General features: G+C 44.9%; 1 protein-coding gene across 2 annotated transcripts in view; it reads left to right on the forward strand.

The window, feature by feature from the left end:
• The window catches only part of spega (striated muscle enriched protein kinase a), an 81,729-nt gene that overhangs the window by 51,705 nt on the left and 3,182 nt on the right, over positions 1 to 26,842 (forward strand). For both annotated transcript variants that reach the window (XM_080024374.1, XM_080024375.1), the window contains 25 exons: positions 184 to 413; positions 1,100 to 1,219; positions 1,380 to 1,484; positions 2,182 to 2,388; positions 2,510 to 2,633; positions 2,755 to 2,927; positions 3,479 to 3,591; positions 3,683 to 3,851; positions 4,140 to 4,239; positions 4,958 to 5,158; positions 6,361 to 6,418; positions 7,170 to 7,247; positions 7,388 to 7,560; positions 7,827 to 7,853; positions 8,790 to 8,942; positions 9,650 to 9,692; positions 9,787 to 9,852; positions 10,410 to 13,230; positions 13,956 to 14,123; positions 15,826 to 15,948; positions 17,445 to 17,609; positions 18,382 to 18,952; positions 20,781 to 21,020; positions 25,235 to 25,461; positions 26,627 to 26,702. In XM_080024374.1, the coding sequence (XP_079880500.1) occupies positions 184 to 413; positions 1,100 to 1,219; positions 1,380 to 1,484; positions 2,182 to 2,388; positions 2,510 to 2,633; positions 2,755 to 2,927; positions 3,479 to 3,591; positions 3,683 to 3,851; positions 4,140 to 4,239; positions 4,958 to 5,158; positions 6,361 to 6,418; positions 7,170 to 7,247; positions 7,388 to 7,560; positions 7,827 to 7,853; positions 8,790 to 8,942; positions 9,650 to 9,692; positions 9,787 to 9,852; positions 10,410 to 13,230; positions 13,956 to 14,123; positions 15,826 to 15,948; positions 17,445 to 17,609; positions 18,382 to 18,952; positions 20,781 to 21,020; positions 25,235 to 25,461; positions 26,627 to 26,702 (6,531 nt within the window). The remainder of the gene's footprint in view (positions 1 to 183; positions 414 to 1,099; positions 1,220 to 1,379; positions 1,485 to 2,181; positions 2,389 to 2,509; positions 2,634 to 2,754; positions 2,928 to 3,478; positions 3,592 to 3,682; positions 3,852 to 4,139; positions 4,240 to 4,957; positions 5,159 to 6,360; positions 6,419 to 7,169; positions 7,248 to 7,387; positions 7,561 to 7,826; positions 7,854 to 8,789; positions 8,943 to 9,649; positions 9,693 to 9,786; positions 9,853 to 10,409; positions 13,231 to 13,955; positions 14,124 to 15,825; positions 15,949 to 17,444; positions 17,610 to 18,381; positions 18,953 to 20,780; positions 21,021 to 25,234; positions 25,462 to 26,626; positions 26,703 to 26,842) is intronic.

Genomic DNA, 26,842 nt, shown 5'->3' on the forward strand with positions numbered 1-26,842 from the left:
TGTCTCGGCCAGAAATTAGGATTTTGTCGTGGCATTTCAGTTCTATCTCAGTTCTTGATTGACTCAAGATTCCCCACAGTATGAGGTCTTATTTAAAAACAAACCTGAATTACCTCATTGTTCAACGTATTGAACCTCCGACTGCCTGAACCAGCCTGAATAACAGCTGGTTTTCCGTCCCAGGGCCAAGCTGGAGAAGATGCCGTCCATACCCGAGGAGCCCGAGGTGCTGGAGAGCGAGGTGGAACGGAGGACCATGCCGGACTTTGTCAAACCTCTGGCCGACGTGGAGGTGACGGAGGGGAAGGAGGCGGTGCTGAGGTGCAAGGTGGCCGGCCTGCCCTACCCGTCCATCGCCTGGTACCACAACAGCCAGCGCATCGACAGCAGCGAAGAGCAAAAAATGACCCAGTGTAAGGAAGCAAAGCTCAGAGACAGATCCCTAGCAACCATACTTTGATATTTACACTCTGAAAAAAAAGAATGAATCCACAGATGCCAAAGGGGTAGTTAGTCAAGTTAAGCTTATTTAGAAATACATATTTATACAAACAAACTTCACATTTCACATAGAAATCAACAGCATCTGCTCGTGTTCACCCCTCCACCGGGGGGTTAAGACCCAATCGTTATTTTGCGACTCGCAAACGATTCGGTCAGAGCGAACAAGTCTTCTAAATGACTCAGGGGTTGGAGGTCTCAAAAAATAACCAAACATTTAATCACTAATTAGCATTAGCATTAGTGGCCAAAACATTTAAGAAGATGTCATAGCATCTATGGGAGAGGGGCCGAGAATCTCTGCCCAATCACAGAGGGAGGTCCTGAATCTTGGGAAGTTGAATATTGGATAGATAGATGGATAGACGGATAGACAGATATATAGATAGAGGGAAAGATAGATGGATAGATAGATAGATAGATAGATAGATAGACGGACGGACGGACGGACGGACGGACGGACAGACAGACAGACAGAGAGATAGACAGCCAGACAGATAGATAGACAGATAGATAGATAGATAGATAGATAGATAGATAGATAGATAGATAGATAGACAGATAGATATGGGAATCATTCTGTGTGTCTGTCCTTCAGACAGGGATGTCCACAGTCTGATCATTCGCAGTGCCTGTCGGGCTCACGGTGGAGTGTACAAGAGCGTGATCTCCAACACGGTGGGGAAGGCGGCCTGCTACGCCCACCTCTACGTCACAGGTCGGAACAGGAGCCAAGTATATAGCAATAAACCCCATATAAGCAAAGCATTTATACACTCGATTCGGTTTTCTGACAACAATGGAATACTATACATGTATATCTGTTCGTAGCTCAACTTTTTGTGTGTGTTTTTTTTGTTTTTTTTCTTGGACAACAGATATTGTTCCCGATCCCCCCGACGGACCCCCAGTGGTAGAGTCCATCACAGGGAAAACCATCACCCTGAGCTGGAAGAAACCAAAGAGGCTTGACCCGTTTTTAGGTAAGTGCACAGTCTACATCATATTGTCGTTTGATTTTGCTTTTCTTCGACCAATTTAAATATATTTCATTAAATATGACTTTTTTTTTTTTATGTATTTTTTTCAGGGATAGAATTGTGATAGGATACAGTGGGATAGAATGCCTGGAAAGGAAGTTGGGGGGATTATGGAAAGGGATTATTTTCTAAAATGCTCACAGCAAGTAAAACAACGAGAGACATTTTGATCACGCCAGTTCTGTATCATCTTGTGGAACACTTATCAGTCCTTAAAAATGGTGTCGCATGTTTAAAGTATCAAGCGGCTGGAAAATCTTTGACTAGTCACATTAAAGTTCTGGAAAAAATGAGAACTTGAGATCACATGTATTCGATGTCAACATTTTTCAAAAGTTTCCATATTTTATAAATGTTGTTTTTTTGTTAAAGAGATGCCGGTCGATTGTTGATCGTTTGATTATTTCTATTTCTTAGCTTCGTCCTCTGTTGTTTTTTTGGGCACATTAAAAAGTTGAAAACTCAAGTTTTACCAGAAAATCTCACCAAAACATCGACTGGAAGGCATCCTCTCTGGCTTCAACCCATTTGGTTATGAGTTGAACATTTGCGTATTAGGTATATGTGTGTGTGTGTGTGTGTGTGTGTGTGTGTGTGTGTGTGTGTGTGTGTGTGTGTGTGTGTGTGTGTGTGTGTGCAGATGGAAGGCCCGTGCTGTACGCGCTCCAGCAGCAGCCGCTGGGCTCCATCCAGTGGACCATCGTGGCCTCCAACCTGAAGGAGGCCAGCTACACCGTCGACTCCCTGTCCAAGGGCGTGCGGTACTCCTTCAGGGTGCTGACGTCCACCGGCAAGACCTTCAGCAAGCCGTCACCTTCCACTGACCTGGTCCAGCTCGTAGACCGAGGTAGCGGCACCTTAGGGAGCAGAAGGTTCAACCTTTAAGTTTGAGACTGCTGACAAAAAAAAAAAAAAACAGTTGTCTACAGATGGTTGAAGTGTTTTTTTGGTCCTTTGACCCATTGCAGGCCCCTACCTCAGGAAAGCTCCCGTCATCGTAGACAAATCCGACGTTGTGTATGTGGTTGAGAACCAGCCGGTGTGCATCACCATCACGCTCAATCACGTGCACGCCGTGGTCACCTGGAAAAGGTTATGTTCGGATGTACTCCACTCAGGAAAACTTCCAATTTAATTAAATTTCCCGAGTAATATAACTGGCACTAACCGGGGACAGGTGCTGATCTTGTCTTTTCCTTTTTTCTCTTCCCAGGAGGGGGAAGGTGCTGGTCAACAGACCGGGGGTGTATGAGATGAGCATGCCCGATGACGATCAGCACACCTTGAAGCTGCTGCGGTTTCGCAGCACAGACGTGGGCCAGCTGGTGGTCATGGCCAGCAACCAGTTTGGCAGCGACCTCTGCACCCTCCAGCTGGCTCTGGCAGGTCCGTCTTCTACCATTAAATACAGCGTCACTTGAGGCGCTTTATCATCTGTCCAACATTCAGCCGCTCGCCCTCAAGACCAAACAAACGCGAGGGTTTCAAACCCTTGCACCCTTCACTCCGAAGATTACGATTCGAGAGACCATTTTAGGCAGTTGACTGCAGGCCGGCATTCTTAGAAGTACTTATTAATCTAGGATGGACCCCCATGCGTACCACAAAACAACTGTGGTATGCATGGCAGGATCATCCTGGAATCTGAGCATCATGAGGTAAGGTCCTACTGGTTGCACCATAGGGTGCAAACACTGTTTATGCATCTTTGTTGTGTTGGCCTGGGATTTGGTTTCTGAATGGCAGCTTTGCCATAAACTCCAGCTTTGTGTAGTGAGAATGTACTGTGTAGGTTTTGTTGAAACTCGGTCACAGAGTTGATGATTCAATTCCTGGTCATTTTTGAGGCTGTACTTTTGCCTATTCAAGTTGTCCATTTTCCGGCTACAAATTTGTTACTCTATTGCAGCTGAATGTTTTCTCTTCCCTTTCTCTAGTGTCGCCTAAGTTTGAATCCATCATGGAAGACTTGGACGTGGATGTTGGAGAAACTTCCCGGTTGGCGGTTGAGGTCGAGGGCAAACCGCAACCGGATATCTTCTGGTACAAGGTGAGATATTAAGCCCTAGGTATTTAAGTGAATTCTAGTAGTTGCTAGTTCCACAACTTTTGGATATTGACAGTTTATTGGTGGCGTGTAGGACGATGGTCTCCTGTCTGAGAGCAGTCACTTCACCTTTGTGTACGACGACCCAGAGTATTCCCTGGTGGTCCTCAACGCTCGTCCAGAAGATTCTGGAGTGTATACCTGCACCGCCAAGAACCAAGCGGGGCTTGTCTCTTGCAAGGCGGAGCTCACCGTTCACACAGGTTAGAAACCCGCGGGGCTGGGTTTACCAGCAAGTTAGGCTCATATGTGTTTGTGTACGTACTTTAATGGATGCTGTTATGCACCGCCAGACGAGCACCATATGGTTTTTCTGAGACTGCATGGTGAAACCAGCTGTCACAATACGAGGGCACACACACACACACACACACACACACACACACACACACACACACACACACACACACACACACACACACACACACACACACACACACCAGAAACTGATGCTGTGTGTATGTTTGTGTGTGTGTCCCTTCACCCTGCAGAGCGTAAAGAAGTGATGGCGGTGGTGGAGGATGAGAGCAGCCTCCTGCGCAAGATGAGGCGTCTGACAGATTATTATGACATCCACAAGGAGATAGGGAGGTGAGTGTGTGTGTGTGTGTGTGTGTGTTTGTGTTTGTGTGTGTGTGTGTGTGTGTGTGTGTGTGTGTGTGTGTGTGTGTGTGTGTGTGTGTGTGTTGTGTGTGTGTGTGTGTGTGTGTGTGTGTGTGTGTGTGTGTGTGTGTGTGTGTGTGTGTGTGTGTGTGTGTGTGTGTGTGTGTGTGTGAGGGTCAGGTGCTTACCAACACCAGCCCTAAAATAGGGATGATGACTCCCTGGCTCCGAGTGGAGTCAAACAGTCACAGTCGGTGAACACACACAATTTATTTGAGTGTGACCCATTTTGGGGGCCAAACAAAAGAAAAAAGCCATTTATTTTTTTTATTGAGAGCAATAACTGTGACTGGGTAGCGGCTGCGAAAAAGGACGGAGAACGGAGAAATGACGGAGAGAATGATGGAGAAAGCGTTCCCAGTGTCCCCACGGAGAAAGTGCCACCATTACGCATGGTGCTCGTTTCGTTCCAAAAGAGAAAGGAGTAAAATAAAATAATCTACATCTAAAATAAAAAACATAGTATTTTGGCGCGCTGATCCCAGGCACCGTGGGAGTGAGGGTGCCCCATCGCTGGCGCGTGGTGGGCACCATCGGTACCGTCCTAGAGGGAGAAGGCGCGAATTGTGCCCCAAAAGCTTCCTCTCTGCGCCCTATGAGGTCATAAATAACTGTGTCATTATTATTTGCTCAACCTGTGATCCAGGGGGGCTTTCTCCTACGTGAAGAGGGTGACTCGCAAGAGCGACAAGGCCGAGTTTGCCGCAAAGGTTGTCTCGGCGCGAGGGAAGAGGAAGGCCCAGGCCCTCGGGGAGATGGCCCTGCTCTCCGAGCTGGACCACGAGAAGATCATCTACTTCCAGGACGCCTTCGAGAAGAAGAACATGGTGGTTCTCATCACGGAGCTGTATCCTTAGAGCCACAGAGCATCCACTTCCACGAATCCAATGCTAGGATCCCATTACATGCTGATTGTGAAAGGACAGGTGCACTTGTTTCCAACCAAGGTCTCACTAGAATGTTGGTTCCTGTCATTTATAACTGTTCCTATGAACTGAACGCTTTACGAAAGAGAAACTTACCACTCTGCTGCGGCTTCTCACTCTGCTTCAATAGAGTCCAATGGGGCAAACGTTTGAGCCTAAAAAAGAAAAAACACCTTGCTTGTAAACCTTGCGTTCTATCCGATTTTTCAGGGTTTGTTGACTCTTCTGACTGCAAATGGTCTCTATTGGCTACATCTACGCTAACATAAGAGACTAGAAACAGGATGTTGCACTGCATCTTAAAAAAAAAACCGCAACGACAAGTTTCCCCGTTTACACTATTCGTGTTTCCCGTAGATTGAATGTTTTTTTTAATTTATTATTTTTTATTTTTTTCAGCAGAGTGCTTAGTCTCTCAATAGTAAAGCGTTCAGTGAGGTGCTACGAACAGTTCTGAATGATGGGAAGCAACATTTTAAGGCCTAGGTTTAAGAATGATGAATCTATCATTTCCTTCTAAAACGCCGTCAAACGTACTGTTGCTGAGTTTGCACAAGATCATATTCAATGAATCAATATTTTATTCTGATTAAGGTCTGGTTTGGCTGTCTTTGTACTCGTGTTTAAATTGATAATGGTTTAGGGGCGACGCTGCATTTAAATTGATTTATTTCTGCCGATTTAGCTGCCTCTTGGCTTTTAGAGTGACTTACAAAGTGGTCAGACCTTGTTCTCCAGCCCCTTTTTACAGCAGCGACGTAAAAAAAACAACAAAAAAAATAAAACAAAACACAGGCACTTTCAAAAATTTCAGCTGCCTCAGTGTCGACGGCGAAATCGGACTTTTATTACTTCCCGAGAACGGGAACGGAGGAAGATTTATTTCATAACCCCACCCGCTGCCCCCATCCGATGCCTTTCCGCATTTTCTCTGACTCATCACAGATCAGAGGAATGGGCTGGGGACTCAGGGGGTGCGGGTGGGGGGCTATGCATGGGTCGTATTTCTTTTCTTTTTTTCTTCCCGTCTATAAATCATTTCCGCACGCCTCGGCCCGCCGCTTTGGACCGAGCGGATGGGGTTCACAAGTCTTCTGAGTTCTCCTCAACTCGCGGTGCCAAGGTGTCACGAAGAGCTGCTGGAGAGGATGACCAAGAGGACGACGGTCACGGAGGCGGAGGTTTGTGACGGCGGTGTGTTTTTTTTTTGTTGGTTTTTTTTCGACCGCTAGCGTTTCCGTGAGGCCTCGCCAGGTGTGCTGGGAATTGTGGCGCTGCACTCATTCATCAGTTATCAGCCAGAATACAAACAGGTTTCACACTGGAAGTGAATGCCAGGGAGTAGCGATGAAAGGTTTGTCTCTTTTTTTGAGACAAGTGTCTTGACGAGTCACTCAGCAAAAAAGACTTGCTCCGTTTGAGTGGTTCCAGCCCTTGATTCGTTTGATTCAGTTGGCGTAACGCACCTCGGGCGAGGGAACTGAACGACGAAACCAGAGTCGAAAGAGTCCGTCGGTCTCTGAGTTGTGGATGGAATTCTCACGAGAATCGAATTCATTCTGTCAAAATTGTAGCGTCAAACAGTCGCATTCGATATCAATGATTCCAAACGCGTCGGCCTTTTTTTTTGTCTCTAGTCCTTAGTAATTATTTTTCTGTTGTCTCCAGACTCTCTAGTCGTTTCAAGTAATTGTTCATTACGAACTAATCATTTGCAGGTCCTGCTTCGCTATTAGTAGGCCACATTCATAAGAACAGCGATCTTCTTCTTCCTCATTGACAGTGGTGTGCTGTGGAATTATTCATTATAGTAACATATTTATTATATTTATACATAATTTTGAAAAAAAGATTGTAATCACATGTCCGCTTGTTGGGTTTTTTTTTTTTTTTTTTTTTTTTTTTTTTTTTTTTTGTATCTTTGCTGCACAGATCCGATCCAGCTTGCGTCAGGTTCTGGAAGGACTGGGCTACCTCCACCAGAAAGACGTCGCTCACCTGGACGTGAAGGTACGCTCCCGGAGGCAGATCGGTGGATGCAATTATCCCCCCACCTTGTTAAACAAACAGCTGCTTCTCTATCTGCGGAAAGCACCGGAAAGCAGACGAGCCAAATGAAAGTAGAGCAACGCCGTTGTTTCCTATGTTAGCCAGAGAACATTTTAATGGCCGGCCCCGGGAGCAACCAGATCCGAATCTGCGACTTTGGCAACGCCATCAAGCTGGAGGCCCGGGAGGAGCGCTACTGCAGCTACGGCACGCCGGAATACGTCGCCCCCGAGGTTATCAACCAAACCCCCGTCTCCACGGCAACAGACATCTGGTGAGCCACCTGCCTGCTTGGCTTCAAATAGGAGCTGAACCTTTTTTTTTTTTTTTTAATCTGTGAGTGAATTAGTGAAGCCTTTTATTCTGACGTCTAAAATCTAATCATCCCTCTCTCCCTCTCTCTCTCTCTCTCTCTCTCTCTCGCTCTCTCTCTCCCTGTCTCTCTCGCTCTCTCTCGATCGCTCTCGCTCTCTCTCTCTCTCTCTCTCTCTCTCTCTCCCTGTCTCTCTCTCTCTCTCTCTCTCTCTCTCTCTCTGACAGGTCTGTTGGTGTCATCACTTACCTCTGGTATGTTTTGATAAACATGATGAAATGGACTATTGTTAAATACGTGATGAAATTAAAGCTATACGTTGTTTGTGTGTTCAGTAGGTGGTTTGGGCTTGCTAAATACATATTATGTATACAGCGTAGTACATCTTTAAATGCATTACAAAACAAACAAAAAAGTCTGTTGTGTTGTGCATGGTGCATGTTTGTATTTAAAGGCGCTGTTGGTCCATTGGGGTCTTGGGTTACATTAGCGCCCCCTTGTCAATAAAAGTGGTATTGTTTAGAGAGACGATGGATGATGGATGGATAGATAGATAGACAGACAGATAGATAGTTAGATAGATAGATAGATTGATAGATAGACAGACAGACAGACAGACAGACAGACAGACAGACAGACAGACAGACAGACAGATAGATAGATAGATAGATAGATAGATAGATAGACAGACAGACAGACAGACAGACAGACAGACAGACAGATGCATAGATAGATAGATAGACAGACAGACAGACAGACAGATAGATGCATAGATACATAGATAGATAGATAGATACATAGATAGATAGATAGATAGATAGATAGATAGATAGATAGATAGATAGATAGAGCTGGAAAAAAACGATTGGAAATATGCAAAAAGCCTAACAATATAGCTACATATGTATATGTATGTGACAAATAATCTCTTGAACTTGAAATGTTGCCAATATATACATAAATAGACAGATATTTTATTTATCCCTGCAGCCCATATCAAAAATTGACAATAACAATAGCGATAAGAATAAAAGTGCTAAGATTAAAAATGGAGTAAATAAAATGGGAATCTGCAATTAACCTTTGAATTTCCTGACAATTGGTGAAAATAAATATAATTATATAGAAGCGTCAAACAAACGGAAACTGATGACACTGACTGGAAGATGACGATGCTCCGTGTGTTTCAGCCTGACGGGCGTTTCTCCTTTTGCGGGTGAGAACGACAGAGCGACCGCATTAAACATCCGCAACTGCAACGTGGCCTTTGAAGAGAGCATGTTCTCTGGCCTCTGCAAAGAAGCCAAAGGATTCGTCATCAAACTTCTGGTGGCAGACAGGCTGTAAGCATCTTTTTCATGCATTTTCAATAATGATCTGGAATTATGATCTAGAATGCATTTTTGTTATACCTGGAATTGATACATTTAAATGTAACCTGTAGTTTGGTAGTTTGTAGTTTATCAGAAAATTGTTTCCCCATTTTCCGATTTCCTATAGGTCCTCCCTTTTTCAAAGATCTGAAAAATATTTTTTAAATGTATTTCTTGCACAACCGTGGGTATACTTTACTATTGAGAAAGAGGAGATAGTGTTCTGTTGGCTGCAGTAGGTTGACCGTAGCGCTTCCTGTTTCCAGTCTCTTACCTTAGCAAAGATGTTGCCCAAACAGCTGAAGTGCAAAAGAGTCAATACACTCCTGAAATACCTTAAATATATCTTTTTTTGGAAGGTCTTAACATATAAAGACTGTCGGACTATATTCTGAAGCACCTGTTTCCAAAAAGGAGATAAAAAGGTTGTTGTTTTTTCAGGATAAAGCATTTGCCCCATTGGACCGCATCAAGCACAGTGAGAAGCTGCAGCCGTGTGCTAAGTTTCTCAATAGTCAAGCGTTCAGTGAGGGTGTGCTATGAACAGTTATAAATGATGGGAACCAACATTTTAAAACAGCGAGCGCATCGCTAAACTATGGAACCTTGATTAGTTCACGTATTTAGACGTATTGTTTCTTATACCGATGTTTTTTGTCCTGTGTATTAACGTTTAGGCGTCCCAGCGCAACTGAATGCCTTCGACATCCTTGGTTTAAGGTACAATATAGGAAGCAATGATAAACTGTGTTAAACGAATTTACTCTCATTTTTGGACAAGGTTAATATTAAGCTCTTTTTTTTTGTTTCACAGTCATCCACCAACAAAAGCATCAACACTGCAATGCTGAAACAAGTCCAGTCCCGAAGGCGATGGCAGGTATGGCAATAAGGGGGAATTTTCGTTAAGTTTAGTTTTAATTTAATGTATAAAATAAAAGTAGATGAAATGTCCAATGTGTACAAAATAAAATGTCCAATGTGCACAGGTTATATTTTATCATTTCAATAAATGAAATGCTTACAAGTTATAATTTAGACATTATAAAAAGTTTAAGAAGAAACAATTAAATAGAGTTGTCATGGAAGAAAGTATAATAATTCATATGTGATACGAGTTACACATAATCCATTTCATTGAGAAACAATTTCAAATATTTTAGAGATTGAACACCTTGAGTGTAGTGGTGAGATTATTCCATGATGCTGGTTCTCTGTGCAGTATTTAATAGAAATTGTAAGTCTTCATTTCTTTTTAGAACTGATTTTGCAGACAAAATCGTGTATTTCTACGTGATGAGATTATAATTTGAATTACTATTTTTTTTTAAATCGATCATCTTAATTTCATTACCATACTACACCGCTGAATAATCACGAACATCAACAACATCAATGTTTTTAAACCTGGATCGCTGTTCTCTTCATTGACCCCAGCGTTCCCTGATCAGCTATAAGTCCAAGATGGTCATGAGGACCATCCCGGAGCTTCTGGACGACTCGTCGAGTCACGTCTCCATCGCCATGACACGCCACCTCAAGGACGGCTCCCCCCCGCCCTCCTCGTCCTCCGATGAAGATGAAGATGTGGACGAGCTGCCCTTCATCCCCATGCCGCTCTCAATGGTCTTCTCCGGCTCCAGGATATCCCTGAATGAGATCCCAGGCGACGAGGAGGCCCTCGGTCCGGTCGACTGCCCTGCCGGTGGGAGCATGCGAGGGAAGGATGAGAGGGAGCAGGCCAGTGGAAGAGGAGGTTCCGATAAGAAGGTACCAGAGGAAGAAGAAGAAGAGGAGGAGGAGGAGGAGGAGGAGAAAGCGGGGGTCACCAAACGAGCTCCCCTGAAGAAAGGCTCGAGCGTGGAGACGGAAGAATCGCACACCCAGGCCCGGCGGGCGACGATGAGGAGGGGCAGTTCTGCTGATTCAGCCCTGCTTCTCCACATCGATCCAGTGGAGGGAGATTCCGCCGGTGAGCTGGAGGCGAACGGAAAGAACCTAAAGAAGGCCGTCTCAATGGAGCTGCCCAATCGGAGCCCGAGTCCCGGGGTGACTAATTTAAGCCAGGAGGATTACGCCCTCAAACTGGAACTAATGAGACAGCGGCTCCTGAGGGGAGGAAACATGGACAAGAAGATGAGCGGCCTACGTGGACCTTTGTTCGAAACCCTCGGTATGGAGGACGTAAGACAAACGGGGTCTCTGGATAGAAATTTGAGGAGATCACGAGTGGGGCCACCAGCGCTCACCAGAACTGCGTCCTCCGAGAGCTCTGGGGAGGATATGCCAAAGACCAAAGTTTTCAAAAAAAGCGCCTCCTTCACTCAGGGGGATTCCGAACCCATGCCCCTGCACCGGCGTTTTGGAGCCCCCTTGGTGATCCCATCACTGGGCCTTGGGGGCGTAGAGAAAAGGCAGCTACAGGAGGCCACCTCAATGTCTGCACTAACCGAGCAAACAGCGCTGGACTCTACGCCGGCCTCCCCCACGGAAAGCACTTCCTTTAGATTACCCAGCCCAGGAAGAGTGGCCCAACAGCAAGAGCAACACAAGGTCAGATGTCTGGAAGAGATGCAAAGTATAGAGGAGAAGGATAGTGAAATAAGTGAGATGACAGAGAGAAGGGCTAAAGATTCCACAGAGAAGCCGGATGAACGTGAAGCGATTCGTTTGCGGCCACAAGAGATGCCACCCTCGGTGCTGGCTCCTATAATTGTCATAGAGGAAGATGACGAACAGGACAAACCAAGGGTACACCAGGAAGTGAATATTGACAACGAGAAGCGGAAAGCACGGCGGGATTCTCCGGCAGCTGCACCTCCAGAGCGTAAACCATTATCTGCGTATGCAAGCGTTATGCAAGCCATTGTGGTGCCGTCTGAGAAATCAAATGAGCACCAAACCACAGTCCCTCCTCTTTCCACTACAGCCACACCCAAAGACATTCAACCCTCTAATTTCCCCTCATTACCCGAACATCCAGCAGTGTTCGCCAAAGTGGCAACTAGTGCTGGTACTGGTTTGACTGCGCCTGTCCCGGAGCGGCCGGTCACTCCACGTCAGCCCGTGCTCAGAACAGACATCAAGGACATCGACTCCGAGGAGGTCTTTGAGGCTCGGTTCAAGAAACGGGAGTCGTCGTTGACGCGGGGCCTCCGGAAGCTAACCAGAAACAAATCCGAGGAGAAGTCCCCCGTGCTCGGCAGGAGGGCAGGCGAAGAGGTTTACCGCCCGGGCCGGGTGGGCGCACCCCTTGAAATGGTCGCCCAAGGCCTCCAGGAGAAGTCAAAGTCTGTGCAGGATCTGAGGGAGGTGGAAAAAGAGGGTCTGGGACTCATAGGGCGCCTCTCCTTGCGTGCCAAGCGATCGTCCTCCGTCGATAAGAAACACGAAAAACAGAGTGAGGCCAAGGTTAAGGTTAAGGAGGAGAAGCCTCAAGAGGTGTCGCCGGCAGCGTCGGCCGGAAAACACAGGGTCTCCTGGGCCCTCGGTCGCAGCAAGTCTTTGGATACAGACGGTGGAGCAGCACAGAGCCAGCTAAATGATAGAGAACAACGAAACGTGGAAGAATCATCTGTCTTTGCTATGCGGCGCAAGTTTGAGTCCAAAGTGGCCGGCATCTCTGCCAAAATAAGGACCCAGTCGGAGGAGAGAAAGGGAAAAGATGTCAAGGCGTGTGCCGAGGGTGGTGTTCAGAAAGACATCAGAAAGGTTGCTGACTCTCCAGTCCTAGCGATGAAACACAAGTTTGAGAACAAAATGTCGGCAATCTCCGCCGAAATGCGGAGTCAGTCGGAGGAGAGGAAAGGGGAAGCCAACGCAAAGTCGGAGGGGAAGAGGACGCCTCTGTTCAGCCGCCATCGCCATTCCCAGTCCGAGGGACGTGGACTCAAGGGCATGGGGATTCCCGAGAACCAGCTGGCCAAGCAGGCGGGCACCGCGGCCTCCAAGGAATCCGTCGAGTCTGCCTCGAGTGTCAATTCCGAAAAGGAGGGCGACCGTCGCTCCCGCTGGGACCGGTGGGGTCTGACCAGGGGCAAGAGGGACAAAACACCTTCCAAATCTGACCTCGCTCCCTCCGCCCCCAAGGATGACGCCTCGCCGTCTGATCGCCAACAGCAGTTTGTCCGCTCGGTGTCGGACTTCCCTCCGGTGTTCCACATCAAGCTGAAAGACCACATCCTGTTGGAAGGAGACCCCGTCACGCTGAGCTGTCTCCCAGCCAGCACGCCACACCCACAGATAACATGGCTCAAAGGTACTGAGCCGGTTTCTGTTATAATATACAGTACTTCCTGGTGTGAATGGTGGCATGTTTAGTCTCGATGGATGGATAGATGGATGGATGGATGGATGGATGGATGGGTATGGATGGATGGTTGGATAGAGGGTGGATGGGTGGGTGGGTAGAAAGATAGGTAGGTAGGTGAATTGATGGATAGGTGGTGGTTGGGTGGGTAGGAGAATAGGTGGGTGGATGGATGGATAGATAGATAGATAGATAGATAGATAGATAGATAGATAGATAGATAGATAGATAGATAGATAGATAGATGGATGGATAAAATATCAAAAAATAATGACAAGATATGGCAATATACAATAACCCAAAACTAGATGATAGAAATGTTTTGATGGATGGTTGATGGATTCATTATCACACATTAAATGGGCACAACTAAGTAGTAAATCATTAGTAATGACACTGAGTTCAAACGATATCACATCCATTTCATAAATCCTCTCTGACTTATGTCAAGATTGGCCTAAATATGCAATTGCTTTTGTTATATATATTATTATATTCCAAAGCCATCACCTAATTCTTGGGTCCTATTCAAGCTATTTTTTCCAGACCTCCAGCATCACAATTTTAAAATCGTCCACTGCTGGAAGATGTCCCAGGGGTCAGAAGTTTGTGCTGGAAAATGTCTGTGCCACTATTGTTTTCTTATTTCTCATCTTGTTTTCTTATTGTTCCAGATAAGAAGCCCCTTGAGGTGGACGACAGGGTGCGGCTGGTGTCTCACCCGGATGGCCGGCAGCTTCTGATGATCCTGAAGTCCAACTGCCGGGACGCAGGGCTGTACGATTGCGTGGCCTCCAACCCCCTGGCCTCCATCACCAGCTCCTGCACCCTGACACTGGCCTGTGAGTGGAGGGGGGGATAGATGGGTAGATAGACAGATAGACGGATAGATAAACAGACAGACAGACAGACAGACAAGAGTAAAACAAAGAAAATGGCAATATGCAATAACCCTTGAAATGAAATCTCAATATTAGACCAAGGTTATGAGTATTTAAAATTGTTTGAGAAATTACTAATTAAAATAAGAGAATGGCAATACACAATAAACCTTAAACATTAACAATAAAAAAAGCGTCACAATAAAAATAAACAAAACAATGAAAATGAACCAGAGACAAGAAATATTTAGCAATTATACAATATTGACCGTTTTTTTATTGTTGATCTTTTGTTATTGCTTACTGCTTACGAGGAGTTTATAAAATACAATTTCTACCTTATTTTAGATATTTATGGTTATCTATTATCTATGGTTGGTGAGACCTTTTCCCGCTCCTCGCATTTATATTCATTTGAAAAGCAGAACAGCTTGGACGACACGGAGCCGTCGTTCATATCCGAGGAGGAAGAACAGTTATCCTCCTTAGTGGGATGTGTCTGTGAGGACTTTACATCATTGGATTTCAATTTGAGTGTAAATGACATTAATATTAACGCAGTGGAGATGAATATTAACGCTCGGTTCACAGCTGATTAACTTGATTTAATGGCTTTTGAGCTGGGTCTCACATTCGTCATGTGAATGTGAATGTGAATGAATTCAGAAGGAGGCAGGGCGCTGTTCCTGGAAAGCACCAAAGAAACACGCAACGGAAAACAACAGGAGTTTATCATTTCTAGACACAGAGAGGGCGAATTTCTCAGACGTCGGCCGCAATTTATCGCTTTCGTTTGATTTTCTGCAGAATTACCTCTCCGACACACAGCAGTGTCCCCGGAGTCATTTATCTGCGGTGTGAAAAATGCCTCATCTGGACCCAATCGTTCACGCTTCCAGGCCGGCAACACAGTTAAAACAATGTGAAATAAGTGAACAATAGTGTTGTTGTCGTTGGGTCAGGACGTTTTTTAGCTGAAGGGCAAACCTCACAATCTTAATAATAATACAGAAATAACATTGTAGACATCGTAATAATTTTGTAAATACATAGTAATAAATTATAGTTTGTCAGTCATTGTTACCCATGCCTGTATTATTGTATACTAGCGATACATGGTGAAGTTGTTGAATAATTGTGATAGAAGTAGCATTCTTTTTTAGCCGGAGCACAACCCCTACAACCCTGTGATACTACATAATAACATTGCCGACGTTGTAATAACCTAGTAATAACAGAGAAATAATTTATACCTTCTCATTCAATGTTATCCATGCTTGGGTTATTGTATACATATTTATTCATCCCGTACAGTACATCCGTCCATCCGGCTGAAGATTATTCGTGAAATGTCAGGGAATTTTACACCAAACTGTGGACCTTTTTGAACCACTTTTAACGAGTCAATTTATTCTTTTTCTTTTATTTATTTTTTTATAAAACTTGCTTTTTTTCTTCTTACATTTTTCTTCTTTAACCACAGCTATTTTCTCCCATATGAAAATGTACTTCCCCAAATAAACGGATTCAGATTCTGACTTATAGTGGGATGAATAACACTGCATCACTCATTTTGCCAATTGCTTGTTTGAATGAAACAATACAATATTGAGTTATTGAATTGCCAGACTTCTGTCTTCTGTCTACCCCTTCGCTCTCCCAGGTGTCCCCAAACGTCCGGGGACCCCCGAGGTGCCGCAGACCTACAACAACACGGCCCTGGTGCTCTGGAAGCCAGCCAACACCAAGTCCCCCTGCAGCTACACCCTGGAGAGGAAGACCGAGGGTGAGCCACACCTCCAGGCACCTTTTTTTTTTTTTTTAATGGAACCCTATTCACTTAATGACTCATTTATTCATCTCGTACGTTATTTTTCGGGCGAGATCTCATAATTCGAGCCTTTGAAATCGGGTGCATTCACCGAGATCCCTCCCCGAGTCTTATGTAGAGAGTATCGTCTTGGGCAAAGCTATAAAAGGCTTGCCTGATATCAGGTAGGACTGTCAACTCCTTACACGCCATCGCATTCCGCCTTCGGTCCGACATTGCCTCCACTCCCACCGATTTCCACGGGAGAGAGGGATTCCATTTTCCCTAAAAAAAAAATCACTGGAGACCGACGTATCCTCCTGGATCTAACGTCATCTTAAGTCTACGCTGCTGCGTAGCCATGCCAACGTTACTGGTTTTGCCGGGGAATATAGAGTGGAGCGGGGAGCAGTAAAAACAAACCGCGATGTCGGGCGATATCGAGAAGACACGCTACGCTGTCCATGTGAAATTAACGGCGACAACGGTGTTAGACAATCAATTAGACAAACGGTTAGACAATCGCCACCACGGGGGTATTGCCGATTGTCTAATCGTTAGTCATCGTCCCCCGCGGCACTCATTGGACCGATCATTTTTCAATGCTGGAAACGGCTGTTTCACGTCACGCCGTCACGTCTGGACCCAAGCGAACAAAAGAGGAAATGTTAAATAAACTTCACACATATTTTAGATTTTCCTTCACTCATTCCCACACAGCCTTTGATTATTATGTACAAGCCTTATCCTATTTTCTTGGGAATGAGTCTGTTTTAGACCATGAGATTTGTATGGGAATATGACGGATGTTGAAAACGTAATTGATTTTGTCCATGTGATTGATTTTCCCCCGTTCGTGTTATTACAAAAAAAAAAAAAGAAAGTCGTGGTGAGTCATTTCCAAGCAGGAAATCTGATTATTCAGTTGTTTGAAAGAAACGTCTGAATATTTTTTTTGCAACGAGGAAGATTTTGATCGCCTCGACACTGCCGCTGCCATCTAGTGGTCAGTCTGAGGTTAAATATATATCTTTTTTTATTTATAATTTTATATTATTTATTTATTTTCATTAATGAATCCATAAATACTGACGTCCATTTTTTTGTTAACATATTAGATATGTAGAAATACATAGCTATTTCACTTTGACTTTTATGGAGCTTAACTATTTTACTTTGACTTTAGTTTCCAGAAGTGGTTTAAGTGTTAAGTTTTGATTATATCTTAATAAACAAATTGTATTCATGTTTTCATGTTTTCGTTTTTTTGTTTCTTTCTGGTTTTTTTTTAAAGGAGAATAACCTCTTTATGCTCTATAATAAAGATCGGAATTGGCCAAATCCTGCACAGTCTGCCTTTAACGAAAAGACAAACACTTTTCTTCATCATCTCCGATACATCGCTTACGTCCGACTCCTATTTTAGTTACGTAACGACAGAGTCAAGGAGTTTTCTTACCTCCGCCCTGCAGGAGATGAGAACTGGCTGATCACAGCCAGCGGCATAGTGGACTGCTACTACAACGTGACGGACCTGCCACCCGGGGGCGTCTTCAGGTTCCGCGTGGCCTGCGTCAACAAGGCCGGGCAGGGGCCCTACAGCAGCTGGTCCCCCAAAGTCAGCCTGGACTCCTCAGGTACCCTTTAAATACCTTTAACATCGGATACCCCACCACCCCCCGGGGGCTAAGGGCCAGGGGCCTACAGAGTGATGTTTTGCCATTTCACCAATTGGCCCTTTAATGGTAAACACGCAGCCCCGGGTTAAAATGTGTTAGTTTGACGAGGTAATAAGGGAGTAATTGGTATTCTACAATGTGTTGAGAAATAGCATTGTGTTGTATTGGGTTATTTTCTTTTCACATCTAAATGCTAATGAGAAGGTTTAACGGGATCCAATATGGATTTCAATTAGCGCTGCTTGGAATTCCTCGGCTGTTTACAAACTAGTAGTGGTTTCAAACTATGGTGTTTTTTTTATCGTGATTAATATTGATGACCAGCGGGGGTCCAACATTGGCAAATCCAGGTTGAATAAGGACCAAATGATTGCATCGGCTATTTTACGAATCATATTCATATATATATATATATCTTTTAGTAGGGTGAGATTCAACTACAAATAGTAACCTCCCACAGTATTACTGCATTAGCTTATTAGAGTCTGTATTACTGTCACTGCCGTTTGACGACATATGTTTGGTTGGCAGTCATGGAGCTACGGGAAACAACAAGCAAAGGCCTGGGTTGAAAAAATGACAAACCTGCCCTTTAAGAATTCAAGTGATGGGATGATGTGAGAATCAGCTCGCTGTTGTCTTTTGACAGTCCATCAGAGATGACCTGGCTATAAGACCACATTGAAGTTTCCCTGTTTTCCTACTTTTGTAACTCTTGTATTTTCCACAGTCACAGGAGCCTGCATCCCCCCTGTGGCCGTCGTAAAGACGGTGCCGACTCCGTCTTTGATAAGCCCCGCCCCTGCTCTCAACCTAGTCCAGACCAGCGCTGCCAGTCCAGCTCCCTCCGCTTCCGCGCCTGCTCCTCCGCCCTCCGAGACTAACCCTGAGCTCTCTAGCACCTCGGCGAAGCTCCCGACGTGGCCCTCCTCCATCCCCGCTCCTCCGGACGCCCCCAGCCTCAACTCCATCAAGTCCTCCCCCGCCGCCTTCGTCCACCCCAAACCCCAGAGTCCCGTCAACGTGGTTCCTCCCATGACCCAGGCATCGCCGCCGCCACTCGCCCCGCCCAAGCCCGCCGCAGCCAGCGTGCCCACATACGTTGCCACCACGGCCCGTGTGGCCCCCACCCCCGTGGTACCGCCCTCCTTCTCCCCCCAGGTGCTTCAGGTGTCCAGCCTCAGCCCCATCGGTGAGGGGCGCACCACGCCCACCAAGGATGCCCCCGCCACTCCGCCCTCCACGGCCCTGAAGCAGGGCGTCCCCCAGAAACCCTACACCTTCCTGGAGGAGAAGGCCAGGTGAGCTGCTGTTGAAATGTTCACGTTTCCAGGTGGCCAGTGATTTGAAGGTAACGGTATTAAAAAGAACAAGACGACAGGAGTAGAAAATGCTATTAATGTTCAACAAAAATGGGAACATGTTTGGACCAACTGGACTAATAACCAGTCTAACTGTACTGAATAGTCTAGCTGACCTATTAATGGATTTAGCAAAGTGAAACCCATGTCCAGTCCATTTTCCAAATAGGGTGGGTGCCCAGGCGTCGTATGGCTTTATGTCGTACTACACAGTATTTTTTTCTCCTGTCCCGCGTCCCACATTATCGAGACGGTGTCCCACTTTTTGATTGGCTCCAGTTCTCAAAAGTCAAACCACTGCAGGACAGACGCGGCTGTGAGGCTATGAAGAAAGCAGTCGCTCAAGCCGCTTAAACCTGGGTCAAGTGCAGGTGAACCTGTCACCGCCTTCGCTACGCTCACCGGGGAAAATTGTGAGACAACACAAAGTCACAAACTATGCAGATTCAGGCAGAATATGATGAAAACTCCCTGAAAGAAAAGGAAATGTAGCTACTACTAAGACTGGGAAATGACTTATAACCGGGCGGAGCGGGTGGAAGGCGATTCTCAGAGAGCTTTTTGCTAAATTTGCCGGAGTTGTTTTTCAGTTTTGCATGGAGGGGAATACGATGTGAAGCGTCATGGTACTGTACCTGTAGAGGCTCACAAGAAAGATGTGGCTCACAAAGGGCAAAGCCTTGAGATGTTTATTTTTTTTACATTAAATAGACATTATATCAAAATGTTATGTTCTTGTCATTTTCCCAAATATGGGGTTGGGTGATATATTCTGTTGTATATACTGTATTGTGGAGTACTCTACCGCCAGATACGGGTTCAGGGAGGGAGGCGGAGGCTTTTGGGCAGTGAGGTTCTGACAGGGCTGGGTTTTTATTAAAGGAATAAACACAAAGCTCGCTGGCCAAAACGAGAAAATAAAATAGAATTTTGTTCAGTGAGCGTCAGGGTCCATCTCGTGATCTGGTCTTTGGGGTTTCAGCTCCTGCACCACGCGATCCCCTTCACCAACGAACGAGCTCTGCGATGTGCTTTTTTTTTTTTTTATGTTTATTCATTCTGGTTCAACTCATGTGAAATTCTTAGGCTGGGAGGCTCTGATACATATAATTATGAAAACGAAAAATAAAAAGCAATAAGGTATAGCAGCAACTGAAAGTATAAATAGGGTACATTTTGAAGCATTCTGTTAAACTGTGCCATTCAAATGTCTTAGGAAGTCTTAAATTTTGACCTGGTATGCACTAGTATATATTATATTACATTACATTTACATTTAGTCATTTAGCAGACGCTTTTATCCAAAGCGACAATTATTCAAACACCGACGGACGCAGCCATCAGGAGCAATTATAATGATATATAATGAAGATATGACCTCAAACTTCTCACTATATAATGCTGTAAATATTAGAGGGTCTTTTTTACATGAAAACTACAGTGCTGTATATTACCATATAGTTCCATAAAACATATACCATATACCATGGGGGTGGTAGCTCAGGAGGTAGAGCTGGTGGTCTAGTGATCTAAAGGTTGCTGGTTCGATCCCAGGCTCCTCCTGCTAGCAAGCTGTAGTGTCCTTGAGCAAGACACTTAACCCCTAATTGCTCCTGATGGCTGCGTCCGTCGGTGTTTGAACAATTGTAAGTCGCTTTGGATAAAAGCGTCTGATAAATGTAAATGTAAATATACCATATAACCATCAGGGGTTTGTGACGAAGGCTTCATCTTCGTCTTCCTCCCTCTTCCTTCTTTTTTGGTCCAGGGGTCGATTCGGCGTCGTCCGAGAGTGCCGTGAAAACTCCACGGGGAAGGTGTTCATGGCCAAGATCATCCCGTACAGCCCGGAGAGCAAGGCGGCGGTGCTTAAGGAATACGAGCTCCTCAAGTCACTGCGCAGTGAGAGGGTGATGGCACTGCACGAGGCCTACGTCACGCCCCGCTACCTGGTGCTGGTGGCGGAGTACTGCACTGGCAAGGAGCTGCTGCACAGCCTGGTAGACAGGTAGCGCTGCATGCTAACTAGCTCCAAATTTGATTCCGTTTAATTCAGTTCAAAGGGCGTTAACATGGGAAGAATACACCGATCAGCCACAACATTTAAACCACTGACAGGTGATGTGAATAGTATTGCTCATCCCGTACCAATGGCACCTGTCAAGGGGTGGGATGTATTCGGCAGCAAGTGAACAGTAAGTTCTTGTAGTTGATGTGTTGGAAGCAGGAAAAAATGAGCAAGTGTAAGCATCTGAGCGACTTTGACAAGGGCCACATTGTGAGGGCCTGGGTCAGAGCATCTCCAAAATGGCAGGTCTTGTGGGGTGTTCCCAGTATGCAGTGGTTAGTACTAGGGATGCCACGGTGAGGAGATGTTCCCACCGGTTAATAAACTCATGATAACACTGGTGTTACCAGTAACACCGGACATTATACAACAGGGGGGATGCGCGCTGAGTGTCCTGATTACAGATGGAGGGAGACAGGTCCCGGTCTATACCTGATCTAAGGTCTCCTATAGACTTCTCTCCTCTACTCCCATGATAAGCACAATGTGCTGCGACTCTGCTGTGCACGCACAAGCAGACACTTTCACTTTCACTTTTGCTGCGTCCGACTAAGTATTGATAACACGCTTAGTATTTTACAAATTAGAGTTGTCTTTATTTGATTAACGCCTCTGCTAATATGCAGCCCATTTAAACAAACAAAATGGGTTTTATTTCTAGAAATAAAAGCAAAAAGCAAGTAATGTAATCGGTGTACGCCGAACACTGTGTAACACCGCTAACAACCGATAACCACGCCAACCCTAGTTAGTCCCTACCAAAAGTGGTCCAAGGAGGACAACCGGTGAACTGGCGACAGGGTCATGGGCGCCTATGGCTCATTGATGCGGGTGGGTATGGAATGCTAGCCCGCCTGGTCCCATCCCGCAGAAGAAGTAAAAAGTAAAAAGTAAGTGCAGGCTATGATAGAAAGGTGTCAGAATATACAGTGCATCACAGCTTGCTGTGAATGAGGCTGCGTAGACGCCGACCCTTGAGAGTGCCCATGCTGACCCTAGTCCACCACTGAAAGCGCCTACAATGAGACGTGAGCGTCAGAACTGGACAATGGAGCAATGGAAGGTGGCCTGGTCTGATGAATCACGTTCTCTTCCATGGGGATATCTGGATGCATGTGCGTCGTTTACCTGAGGAAGGGATGGCACCAGTATACACTATGGGAAGAAGGCAAGCCGGCGGAGGCAGTGTGATGCTCTGGGCAATGTTCTGCTTGGAAACCTTGGGTCCTGGCATTCATGTGGATGTTACTTTGACGCGTACCACCTACCTAAACATTGTTGCAAACCAAGAACACCCCTTCAAGGCAACGGTATTCCCTGATGGCAGTGGTCTCTCAGCAGCATAATGCCCCCTGCCACACTGCAAAAAATGTTCAGGAATGGTTTGAGGAACATGACAAAGAGTTCTAGGTGTTGACTTGGTGATCGTTGTACGTTTATAAAAAACAAATAATATAAGGTAAAATATTTAAATGTTTAATGTTGCAGTGAAAATTGATATATACCAATGGGTGAAGATTACCTAAAATAAAAATGTTAAAACATTACTGTTCAAAAAAACATATAATTATATATAATATATTGTGGTGTGATTTAAGCAGCCACACCTGTCTTGAGTCTAGTTCAGCGGTTCCCAACCTTTTCGGACAGCAGCCCACTTGGAAATCTCAAAAGTGTTTGCGGCCCACATCCGACCACAAGTAATACGGGAGCCAAACAGTCTGTTCTCAGAGGACATATATTTTAACAATCACACGCATTCTCATACAAACAGTGCAGTAGTAGTAAAACAAAAACAGAGGCGGGTTAAAAATAACCTTATATCTATGGAACTTTTGCGTAACCTTCGTAACGGTATGTAGTAAGCGCTGTCTGAAGGGCGCAGTGTTTTGAATGTAGCCTAACGACTCGCGCCAGCGCTGATAAAACCAACAATAACAGGAGCACATTAATATGAACTCACCTAATGAGAAGGCTGATGTTGCATGGCAGACACCAAATGCTTGATGTCTGGCTTAAGGGACGACAGTCTCAGGTGAAGATCTGGATCAACATTCAGCTTATTCCTGTATTTCGTCTTTAATGCCACAAACGCCGAAAAGGCCAGTCTCACAGAGAAACGTCGCCGGGAAAGGCATCAGAAATCGCACAGCTCTGTTGGACAGATCGGGACGCTCGGAATCAACATGAAGCCAAAAAGTTTGTCAAGTACTTCTGTGAGAAAGCCAGTTTCAAATTCGCTGTCGTAGGAGGGATCCACAAGATTGTCCTTCTCTTTTGCGCTCAGGCCTGCCCACTGTGGCTGACGAAGGGGTTTTCGATCCAGCTGCACTGCGCATCTGGGATGGGGAAGTATTCGCGCAGCTTCGTCCTCAAACCACGCAGCTGCTCTTTGACATGTCCGGCCCACATATCCATTTTTCTGATGGTCGCTTCTTGGAGACTGAGGTTGAGTCCATTTAAGTGGCTGATAATGTCGGCCATGTTTCCCAATTCAGCCACCCACTCAAAATCACTGAAGCGATGTGTGAGCTCAAACGTTGTGTCGAGAAAATACACCCTCACCTCATCACGCAATTCAAAAAGTCGCATCAGTACCTTCCCCTTTGAGAGCCACCGGACGTCGGTGAGCTGCTTATGGTCACTGCCCATCCCGTCACATAAAACGGAAAATAAACGTGATTGCAGTGGGAGGCTTTTGATGAAGTTGACTCCTCTGACAGGCTCATCAAGAACAGTCTTCTGATCTGCAGCCATTTTCTTTACAGCCAGCGCTGCTCTGTGTTTTCTGCTGTACCATACTAATCCTGTTTGAAACTATGAAAGCGTTCAGAATGTCAAAAATGGCCTCAGCAGTGGAACTCGTGGGTAAAGATTTGCAAAACAGGAAGTCTTCTTTTATCTCTCCATTGCTTTCATACCTTACATAGGCAAGCAGGTTTGACAGATTTGTGATGTCTGTCGATTCATCCAGTATGAGGGCATAAAAATCAGCTGTTCCGACACATTCTCTGCCAGTACCAGCACCAGCCCTTTCCTAACTGGCAGCAGCAGCAGTCAGCATGATGGCCAGCAGAGGACAGGGGGCGAAGTAGTCACCAAGGGTAACAGCATGCAGCTGGTTACTCCTCCAAGCAGCCACTACTGGAACATCAGCAGCCAGGCCACCCCTCAAAGCATCCCCCGCAACAGCCAAGCTCACCCAAGCCAAGCCCACTACACCTCCACCAGCCAGCACAGCAGTCCAAGGCCCCACACTCTGGAAGAGGATGCCCTATTTTGCTCATAGACCGTTCTGTTCTGGGGTTCTGGGTCTCCTGGAAAGGGAACTGTTTTTGTTGCTTTTGGAACCCTGTTTCAGACCGGGCTTTAATTATGTTAGGTATGGGCAGTCTTTTATTATGTTAGGTATGGCATCCCTGTTTCAGAGTCCGGTCTTTTATAATGTTAAGGTATGGGAACCCTGTCTCAGAGTCTGGGCGTTTATTATGTTGAGGTATGGGAACCTGTGTCAGAGTCCAGGAATTGTATTGTATTTTTTTCTTTTTTTTCTCTCTCTGCTTGGTTGGGGGGCGGGGGTGATTTAAGCAGCCACACCTGTCTTGGGTCTAGTTAAATGGGCCTGGGATCAGGGTGGCTGTGCACCCGTTGCCCATCAGAGCAATCAATGACCAACGGGCACTTCAATAAAATGGGTTGTCTTCAACATCATCGCCTGTCTCTGTGTCAGGAAAAGCTACTTGTGTGGCAAGAGAACTGAGATATATATATATATATATATATATATATATATATATATATATATATATATATATATATATAAACACACACACGCGCACACACACAAACACACACACACACACACACACACACACACACACAGGCCCATTTATCTCCTTTACATTGAGTAAAAAGTCAATAAGTCAATGATTGCCTATTTTGTTGCACATCTTTGGAATTTGTGCAAAGTAGTGGAAATTTCACTTCATATTTAGAATGGGAATTAACTCTCAGAGTTCCCCGGTTATAGAATTTGAAGTCTTTATCTATAGTAAATAAAAAAATTAAAAAATCACATGAATTGAAGTGAAAAATGTATATTCATTCTTGTTACTCATTTTATATGCTATTACCCTATATCTGTTTGTTTCTAGGTTCCGTTACTCTGAGGATGACGTGGTGGGCTTCCTGGTCCAGCTCCTCCAGGGGGTGGAGTACCTCCACGGCCGCCGCGTCCTCCACCTGGACCTCCGGCCGGACAACGTCATGGTGACCCACCTCAGCGTCATCAAGATTGTCGACTTTGGAAGCGCTCAGATCTTCAACCCCCTCAATCTGAAGCCCTACGCCGCCGAAACAGCAGGAGCACTGGAGTACCTGGGTGAGTGGGGATTAGATTAGATTAGATTGTGTTAGATTGGATTGGATTTGATTAGATGAGTGTGGATTAGATTAAACTACAAAAATATACAATACAATACAAGAGATTAGATCAGGGCTAGATTATACTGCAATGGATTGGAACATACAGTATATCAGATAAAATAATATTCGGTCGGATTAGCGTGGTTTGGATTGGATTAGATTCGACTAGATGAAGTAGATGAAATTATATAAAATCAACTAGAGTAGAGTGGATTGGCTATAATTAGATTAGATGAGTTGTGAACACGGCAGCCTAGTTTAGAATGGATTCAACTGGATTATATAAAAATTGCAAAAATGTGTTTTGTTTGGAATAGATTATAGTATAATAGCATTGAGTACATGAGATCAGGCTTTATTAGACTACATTGGATTGGAACATACAGTATATATAATTAAATAATGTTAGATTGGATTAGTGTGGATTAAATTAGATGAACTACATGAGATTATATTAGATGAAACTACAATCGAGTGGAGTGATTTGGATATAATCAGATTAGATGAGATAGGAAGACAGAACTAGATTAGAATGGATTGAATGGGATTATATTAGAATTACAAAGAACTCATTATCAATGTTATTTAAAATGGGATTAGATTAAAATAGAATATAATACATTAGATTGGGCTAAATTAGACTCCACTGGATTTGAACATATATCAGATTAAATCATGTTAGATTGGACTTGATTGTATTATCATGGATTGGATTGTTTTGGAGTAGACAAGATTGTAGCAGATACGATGACCGTGGAGTAGAGTGGATTGGATATAATAATGTTTGATTGGATGAGATGGGAACACAGCCGAACAGATTTCAATAGATTAAATTGGATTATATTGACATTTATTAAATTACACTAGATTCGATCAAATCTGCTCTCTATTGTTTTTTTCATCCAATTTGGGAATTTGATCTGCTGCAAGACACATGCACAGACCAATTATATTACCAATAAGGTAGAGGTTGAGAAGAAAGGAAAAAAGAAACAAAAACAGCTGGTTGTGGGTATAGAAAAAAATAGCTCAGATTAGTATTATGTTTTAAGTATCCATACTCATGGTTGTGCACCAGTGGGTTGACAACATTGACGTCTAATTTGTTTGTGCAATCCAAGCTCCGGAGATGGTGAAGGGAGACGTGGTGGGCCCTCCCGCCGACATATGGATGCTGGGCATTCTCATCCACATCATGTGAGTTTATAGATTTATGGATCCAGCTGAGACCAAAACTCAAACCTGATCCCGGTGTTGCAGGATAGGTCCTCCATTTTTCAAGCAAATGTTTAAGCCTTAAAAAAACACATACATACATTTTTGGCTACAGTTGCGCT

This window comes from Zeus faber (assembly GCF_960531495.2).
Source record: "Zeus faber genome assembly, chromosome: 2".
Classification (NCBI taxonomy): Eukaryota; Metazoa; Chordata; class Actinopteri; order Zeiformes; family Zeidae; genus Zeus; species Zeus faber.